Below are 8780 nucleotides of genomic sequence, written 5' to 3' on the forward strand. Positions count from 1 at the left end.
GGCTGGCTTTTGCATGGGGAATTTATTGAAAGAAAGGGGTTCAAAGCCTTGGGTTCATGTCCCGGGTCAGAAGTATAGTGTCAGTGACAAAACTCATGTGCTATACCAAGACATACCAAGACATATTGACCGTTTTGGCACAGATAGGGCAATCCCCACTCTGGAAAACTACACAATCATAAGCACATTTCACAGCATAGCAAGGAAACAATCACACTGTTTAATTATATAAGACCAACCACATTGGCCTTCTGGTCTTAAAGGTAGTGGAGTATCAACACACAGAACATTGTTTAGAAGACACTTAGGGGAAGAGTTAAATATTGTGTCTTAACACAAATGCATATGCTATAGGGCTATGGGTACGACTTCATGAGGTCAGGAGAAGGTAAATACCAGCTGTTGATTCTTTCCCTCTCTCCCATGAGATAAGGAAGTATCCCTGCCAACATTTTACAGAACGGCCTGTAACTTTCAGGAATTCCACACAGAGAGTGAGAGGAAAAGGTATCTCATATTTCAGCTCCCCATTGGGGTGCATGATAGTTTTACGCAATAGCTAACAAGGCACTATTGCGTGCCAGACTTCTCTAGACTATGGTCGATTGTTGTGAAAGAAGAGCCAGTATGAGAAAGTTGCAGACAGATTCATAAGAATGTAGACAGCAAAAAATGGACACCCACCCAGTCAACTTTGAAACAGATAATATATTGTTTGCAAACATTAAACCTGGTTGTCTGAATTCAATACGTTATTCAGTCAAAAACAGTGAAAGGTTAATACAGCTTCTTAGAACATTAGAATAAAAAAATCATGTATGTAATTGGCACTAACAGGAAATGTTTTCCTTAGAGGAAATGTAGATGTTTTTGGTATTATGTTACACTGCTATGTTACATGCTGCATAGTGGCTAAATAACAGATTGATTATTTCTCTGAGGACCAGCTTAATTTGAATTCCTCTGCACTGTCATTGGAGCATTCAGAGGAATAATCTCAAGATCTTGGGTTTGAAGATCTGCATCTTGCTGCTGTCCATATTCTTGACCATTTCCTGGGACGCAAGAATCCCCTGGTGAGCCTCATCGAACAGCTCCTTCCCGATCTCCGCCTGAACCCTGTCTCGCCAGGCACTTAGCTTAAGTCTCCCCTCAAACACATCCAAACCGGAACCGACAGGCTGTGGGATACCAAAACGCAGAAATACACTCAGAAGGCCCACAATATAACAATATATTACAACAAAATTGATTGTTGTTAGGTTTGTGATGATTAACACTTGTTTCATATATCAATAATTGTTCTAGTTAACACTTGTGGAAACAAGGAGCTCCAAACAAAAGACCTAAGACACAGATTTAGTAATTGATTTGGACATGTCACTGCAGGTAGCTAAGGGGTTTAAGAGCGTTTTTCCAGGAACCAAAATGTTCACTGGTTCGAATCCCCGAGACGACTAGGTGAAAAATCTGTCAATGTTCCCCTGAGCAAGGCACTAAACCCTAATTTTGCCTGTAAATTGCTCTAGATTAGAGTGTCTGGTAAATGTAAAACGTACTTGGTCTCATCTACTACTGAAGCAGAAAGAGACAAGATCTGCAAAACATTCACCTGCATGATCTCAACAATGGCCACCAGGTCGGCCAAGGAGATCTGCTCTCCTGCGATAAAGGGCTTGTCCCCAATGAACTTTTCTTCAATGAGTTTCAGAGAGCCTTCCAGGTCCTCCAGGGCTCCATCCATCTTGTCCTTGGGGACCTCCACACCCATGATCTTTGGAATCAAGAGCTACAACACAGGCAGCCTTTTTATAATGTAAAACACAAACGTGTTGAATTCCCGAAACTTTATATTATGCCATGAAAAAACAAGAAGGCATGAGATCAACCTCATCTCTCAAAATCTAACATAACAGGTACAAAACAGCTCTGCATCAAATTCTTATAACAATGCTTGTAGAAGGAATTTTTGTTTTTGTCAGTGAAACTCAAAGGGCCACAGTCACATGCTTTGGCAATGTGCACGCTGTAGTCTATTTCCTCACAAACTACTGCCCGCGCACACACATCGAACATGGAAAACTGGAAACATTTAGCGGTTTATAATACCATTATTATTAACTAAATCTTCTTGGTGTGTGACTTTATTTGACCACAGGAAAAAAGGATGTTAATATGCTACTGAGTAAACATTGCTATCTGGGTTGGACTGAACAAAGTCCAAAGAACAGTTTGAAAACAATTCTAAATCCAATCATGTAGTAGCATCACTTACCCTGAGCCAAAACATCTTTGAGCCATGCATACGTATGCCCATGTGCTGCCAGGACAGGTATTCATTGACACGGGCACGCTTTTGCAGATCGGCTGGATACCAGTGGTCTGAGGTCTGGTACTTCTCTGCCAGATACTTCATGATGGCAATGCTGCAGAGATGATTGTCCCGTTTAGTCATTGAAACGCTTTACCTCGCCACTGTATTAGAATCATTACTAAAATCAGAATGAGGATATGTTTAGCTACTCCAGGGATCACAAAGGATTTGTCTTATTACATTGCCTCATCAGATAAGATGGTTGATCTCAACTCAATGTTGTCATTCCAACCTTTCAGCCAAGCAGAAGTCTCCATCTCGGATTGCAGGAGCTTTCCTGATCATGTTGATCTTCCCAAACTCTTCTCCATACTGCTCTCCTGAAATGTAGTAAATGACAGAGATACATGACAGACTTACTCCTGTAATAAGCCACCTACACCGAGTGTACTGTACAAACCATTAGGAACACCTTCCTGATATTAAGTGTCACCCCCTTTTGCCCTCAGATCAGCCTCAGGTTGTAGGGGCATGGACTCTACAAGGTGTATAAAGCATTCCACAGGGATGCTGGCCCATGTTGACTCCAACAGTTGTGTCCAGTTGGCTGGATGTCCTTTGGAGGTTGGACCATTCTTAATACATACGGGAAACTGTTGAGCATGAAAAACCCATACGCGTTGCAGTTCTTGACACAAACCGGTGCACCTGCCACCTACTACCATACACTGTTCAAAGGCACTTAAATCTTTTGTCTTGCCCATTCACCCGCTTAATGGTACACATACACAATCCATGTCTCAGTTGTCTCAAGGCTTAAAAATCATTCTTTAACCTGTCTCTTCCCCTTAAACAAATCAAATCAAATTGTTTCTCACATGCGCAAAATACAACAAGTGTAGGTAGACCTTAAATGAAAGAAAATATTGACTAAATAAACTAAAGTAAAAAATGTAAAAAGAGTAACACAATAAAATAACAATAACGAGGCTATATATAGGGGGTACCAGCTTTGCACACTGTTGGCATCCTCTCAACCAGCTTATTTCATGAATGCATTTCAATTAACAGGTGTACCTTGTTAAAAGTTCATTTGTGGAATTTCTTTCCTTCTTAATGCGATGGAGCCAATCAGTTGTGTAGTGACAAGGTAGGAGTGGTATACAGAAGATTGCCCTATTTGGTAAAAGACCATATTATGGAAAGAACAGGTCAAATAAGCAGAGAAACAACAGTCCATCATTACATAGTTTCTTCAAGTGCAGTCGCAAAAACATCAAGTGCTATGATGAAACTGGCTCTCATGAGGCCCCCACAGGAAAGGAAGACCTAGTTACCTCTGCTGCAGAGGATACGTTCATTAGAGTTACCAGCCTCAGAAATTACAGCCCAAATAAATGCTTCATAGAGTTCAAGTAACAGACACATCAACATCAACTGTTCAGAGGAGACTGCGTGAATCAGGCCTTCATGGTCAAATTGCTACAAAGAAACCACTACTAAAGGACACCAATAATAAGAGACTTGCTTGTGTAACAGTATAACTTTAGACCGTCTACCCTCGCCCATACCCGGGCGCGAACCAGGGACCCTCTGCACACATCAACAACAGTCACCCACAAAGCATCGTTACACATCGCTCCACAAAAGCCGCGGCCCTTGCAGAGCAAGGGGAACTACTACTTCAAGGTCTCAGAGCAAGTGACGTCACCAATTGAAACGCTATTTAGCGCGCACCGCTAACTAAGCTAGCCGTTTCACATCCGTTACACTTGGGCCAAGAAACATGAACATTAGACCGTTGGAAATCTGAAAATTTGAGATTTAACCACTATCTTTGTGAGACGCAGAGTAGATGAACGGATGATCTCTGCATGTGTGATTCCCATGGTGAAGCATGGAGGAGCAGGTGTTATGGTGCTTTGCTGCCGACACTGTCAGTGATTTGTTTCGAATTCAAGGCACACTTAACCAGCATGGCTACAATCGCATTCTGCCGCGATACGCCATCCCATCTGTTGTGCTTAGTGGGGTTATTATTTGTTTTTCAATAGGACAATGACCTAAAACACCTCCAGGTTGTGTAAGGGCCATTTGACCAAGAAGGAGAGTGATGGAGTGCTGCATCAGATGACCTGACCTCCACAATCACCCCTGACTTCAACCCAATTGAGATGGTTTGGGATGAGTTGGACCGCAGAGTGAAGGAAAAACAGCCAACAAGTGCTCAAGCCTATGTGGGAACTCCTTCAAGACTGTTGGAAAAGCATTCCAGGTGAAGCTGGTTGAAAGAATGCCAATAGTGTGCAAAGCTGTCAAGGCAAAGGGGGGCTACTTTGAAGAATCTCAAATATATTTTGATTTGTTTCACCCTTTTTTGGTTACTACATGATTCCAATGTAAATAGTGCAGGTAGCCATTTGATGAATTGTTCAGCAGTCTTATGGCTTGGGAGTAGAAGCTGTATCGTGGAGTTGAGAAACCCAGGACAGGGTTAGGGTAGACTAGGCCTACAACAGACTAGGCTACTTGCGTGCAAGCAACAATAGATGCCTATCAGACTTAAACTTACAAAATACCTTTTCAGGCTACTTCTGTAAATTACTTTTTACTGAACTTTAGATAACCTTCTATTAACGGTTAAAATTCTAGAATGAAGTTGGCTACTCTAAAAGCACAGTCTCCAAAATAAAAACAATAGCCTACCTTCCAAAAGCGAAACCTTCATAAAATCAAAAGAAATGTTGTTCTTCTTGGCAAAGATATACACCGAGCGACATGGCTGTGATAAAAGGTCTAAATACATTTCCAACGTCATCTTTAATACAAAGCAAAGATAGTCTTCACGGTCAAACCCCGAATGACTTCTAGAATTTCTGGAAGCGTTCTACTTCTCTTTGGGAACTATATACCACACCCCTGGAGCGCGAGGAGGATCCCCGAGCCTTCTCACTGGAACTCGCGCGCACGCCCACTTTCCACAGCGCATAGAAAAGGATCATGTGTGTCTGAGTGGTTAAAAATGCACACGTAACACGAAACAAGATTTTCATCAATTGTAATGATTGCATAATTGTAATGTTGCATGGACTTCCGTATAACTTAAGTAGGCTACATGCAGACAGTTAGCTCATGATCTATGTAACATTGATAAAATCTAACTTTATTTCTTTAGAACATTTCTTGCAACAAATGCATTTCAAGGTGATGTGTGATTTATTGTGTGACCTACTATGAATAACGTTACATGAATTAAACTAAAATACAATTGTTCGGTTAGCCTTTTTAGTTGGGGTTGCCCTAAAATAGTGTGGCTGCTTGTTGGCTACATCTGCTTGACAACTAGGGGAGCAATAGCCATGACTTCCCTGCTGCCTCTTCTCTGCACAACATCAGGATATGTATGGTTGATTTCGCAAATACGGGCACTTTTGGATATTGAATGTTATTGAAAATGCTATTTAAACTAAAATATCGTTTTCCACAAATACCCAAGGGGAAATGTCATTACCTCCAAGTCATAAAATGTGCTATTTTAGTTGAAAAGGAAATTACAGAAAGTGTCTAAGGTATTTTATATAACATTTCACATTATTTTTTAAATCATGTTTTTTCATATATTTCTTTTACTATTTTGTAGTTTTCTTAATTATATGTATTTGTCCTGTCTAAATGTCCATATATGCCTTGGTGATATATTATTTTAGGAATTATCTTAATAACAAGCATATCAAAGGTTCACATATGGGAAAAATCATCAATATCAAAACTATGTACCGTGATGGTAATTACTTAGCGTTGTGATAACGACAGAGTGTGGTGAAATTACATTTCGTATAAAACAACTGATGAAAAATACCATTCATTAGTTTAATGTCACAGTTGTACACGGGCGTCGTAAGAAGCGGACCAAGGTGCAGTGTGGTGAGCGTACATATTCCTCTTTATTAGAATGTCGCCAACAATAACCAATCCAAAACAACCGTGACGCTTAACAGGACTATGATGCCTCAAACAAAGTTAACTACCCACACTGAAAGGAGGGGAAAAGGGCTACCTAAGTATGATTCCCAATCAGAGACAACGATAGACAGCTGTCCCTGATTGAGAACCATAACCAGCCAAAACATTGAAATAAAGAAACATAGAATGCCCACCCCACATCACACCCTGACCTAACCAAATAGAGACATAAAACGGCTCTCTAAGGTCAGGGCGTGACACCATTCAAAACCTTTAAAAAACAAAGATACATGCCTCAATAACTTAAGCGTCTTTTAGAACAATTTCAATGCATTAGGCAGAAATACATGTATAGAGTTGGAAATACTGGTTGACATTAAACACATTATTGTTCACTGGCTGCAGTCTATTGAGTCAGACTCATGAGCGACTGGAACGAGCTGCAGCAAACACTCAAACTGGACAGTTTTATCTCAATCCCTTCATTCAAAGACTCAATCATGGACACTCTTACTGCTTTGCGTGATTTATTGTTGTTTCTACCTTCTTTCCCTTTGTGCTGTTGTCTGTGCCCAGTAATGTTTGTACCATGTTTTCTGCTTCTACCATGTTGCGCTGCTGCCAAGTTGTGCTGCCACCATGTTGTTGTCATGTGTTGCTGCCATGCTATGTTGTTGTTTTTAGGTCTCTCTTTATGTAGCGTTGTCTCTCGTCATGATGTGTGTTTTGTCCTATATTTTTGGTAGGCTGTCATTGTAAATAATAATTTGTTTTTTAATTGACTTGCCTAGTTAAATAAAGTTAAATAGATAATAATAATAATAATAAATCAATAGTTAAATAAAGGTTACATAAAATAAACGAGACAGGTGTGTGCTCAAGATTAGGTTTTGCCCTTAATGCACTCTATTGCTTAACGAGAGAGCAAATTTCCACCCAGACTGCGCCATCAAGCATCATATGCCATTTTGTAGCTGGATGAGGCTCAGGGACAAACCCAAGCACATTCTCTCATTGGCCAAAATAATCAGTTGGCTCCCACACAACTCATCGTCTTGACTAGAGTGCAGCTCTCTGCATCAACATCTTGTATAATACCAGGGTAAGGGTCTTCATTATATTCCACATACAACACTTTCCAATCAGTCCCTCATATATGTCTACAATGGGCTCTATTGCATAGGAGATGGCTGTGGTGCTGTACAGGTGGAAGGTTGGGGTTTGCCTGCCTCTGTTGAATTATCACGGTTTTGTGCTTGGGCCAAAACATTAACATAGATGTAGAGTCATGTGAGGGGCAGTTAGGTCATCATTCTGTAGCTGTAAGACTGCAGGTGAGTGTGGTGGTGTGTTCCTTTACAGGTATGACTCCATAACCACACATTTCTGGACAGCTGACCTGTTTCTTTGGTTTATTTTCTATGGCCTCCTTTTTCATTTTTTTCTCACTGGGAAAGTTGTGAGATGGATTTCAGTTCATCACTTTGGTTTCACTTGTGTTATCTTACTTTTTGTTTCTTAAGATACTCCAGGTATCTTATAGGATCTTGTTGGCTAATAGGACTAATGGTTGAGGCAGATTACCCACTCGCTGGTTTACCCAGATTACCCAGATGGCACCATTTTCTTGCTTTTTTTATTTAGAGATAGCCAGGGGCACACTCCAACCTTCAGATATAATTTACAAACAAAGCATTTGTGTTTAGTGAGTCCACCAGATCAGATCAGAGGCAGTAGGGATGACCAGGGATGTTTTCTTGATAAGTGTGTGAATTTGACAATTTTCCTGTCTTGCTAAGCATTCAAAATGTAACAAGTACTTTTGGGTGTATGGAATAATGTATGGAATAAAAAGCACATCATTTTCTTAAGGAATGTAAATGTAAAAATATAAATAGTCAAGTAAAATACAGACAACTTAAGAAGTATTTTTCTTATTTTTTTTCTTAAGTACTTTACACCACTGAGGATGACACTAAGGGCCCATACTTATTTTTTCTCAGTCTTAAAATGTGCCAATTAAAATTGTTGACGTCGTTGCACATGATGAAATGCTACACGTTAGCTGTTTTCACTACATAACCTGGCACATTATGCCCTGTTAACCTGAGCAGGTGACAGTGATTATTTCCTGTAACAAATTCTGCATCAGCCTATCAAAAATCTTAAACTTTAAAACCACCAATGAATGGCATTTCTTAAAATATGTAAACTTGGCCACCAGAAGGATATTTCAAACCTCCAAATTCAAGGTTTACTTTTGTTCCGCTTGGTCTGTCTCAAGTGTAGAGTGGCAATATTGCATGATGCATCCTTGACTACGCTACTAGCTACTAATGTTAGACAAAATTCAAAAAGGCAAGTTTTCGCATATATGATAAAATCCCACATTTTTTGCTCACACGTTCATGTACTTTTACCGAACAAAAGATAAAGGTCTATACAACATTTCAGTTTATTATACATCATACAAAAAAAATGTTGAAGAGGCTTTTGGACTTGT

General features: G+C 40.0%; 1 protein-coding gene across 1 annotated transcript; it reads right to left on the bottom strand.

Moving 5' to 3' along the window:
• Positions 1 to 200: 200 nt before the first annotated feature.
• LOC139388066 (glutathione S-transferase theta-3-like) lies at positions 201 to 5275 on the bottom strand. The gene is made up of 5 exons (XM_071134583.1): positions 5021 to 5275; positions 2607 to 2694; positions 2276 to 2426; positions 1613 to 1789; positions 201 to 1181 (listed from the first exon to the last, which is right to left on the bottom strand). Exons 1-5 carry the CDS (start codon positions 5130 to 5132, stop codon positions 984 to 986), a joined length of 726 nt encoding a protein of 241 aa, XP_070990684.1. The 5' UTR covers positions 5133 to 5275; the 3' UTR covers positions 201 to 983.
• Between the last annotated feature and the right edge of the window lie 3505 nt (positions 5276 to 8780).

This window comes from Oncorhynchus clarkii, chromosome 29, assembly GCF_045791955.1.
Source record: "Oncorhynchus clarkii lewisi isolate Uvic-CL-2024 chromosome 29, UVic_Ocla_1.0, whole genome shotgun sequence".
In the NCBI taxonomy this organism is placed as follows: Eukaryota; Metazoa; Chordata; class Actinopteri; order Salmoniformes; family Salmonidae; genus Oncorhynchus; species Oncorhynchus clarkii.

Coding starts and splice junctions, on each gene's coding strand:
- LOC139388066 (XM_071134583.1), bottom strand. CDS start 5,132: ATGACGTTGGAAATGTATTTAGACCTTTTATCACAGCCATGTCGCTCG. Junction 2,427..2,606: donor GACTTCTGCTTGGCTGAAAG/GTTGGAATGACA, acceptor TCATCTCTGCAG/CATTGCCATCATGAAGTATC. Junction 1,182..1,612: donor CCATTGTTGAGATCATGCAG/GTGAATGTTTTG, acceptor GGTATCCCACAG/CCTGTCGGTTCCGGTTTGGA.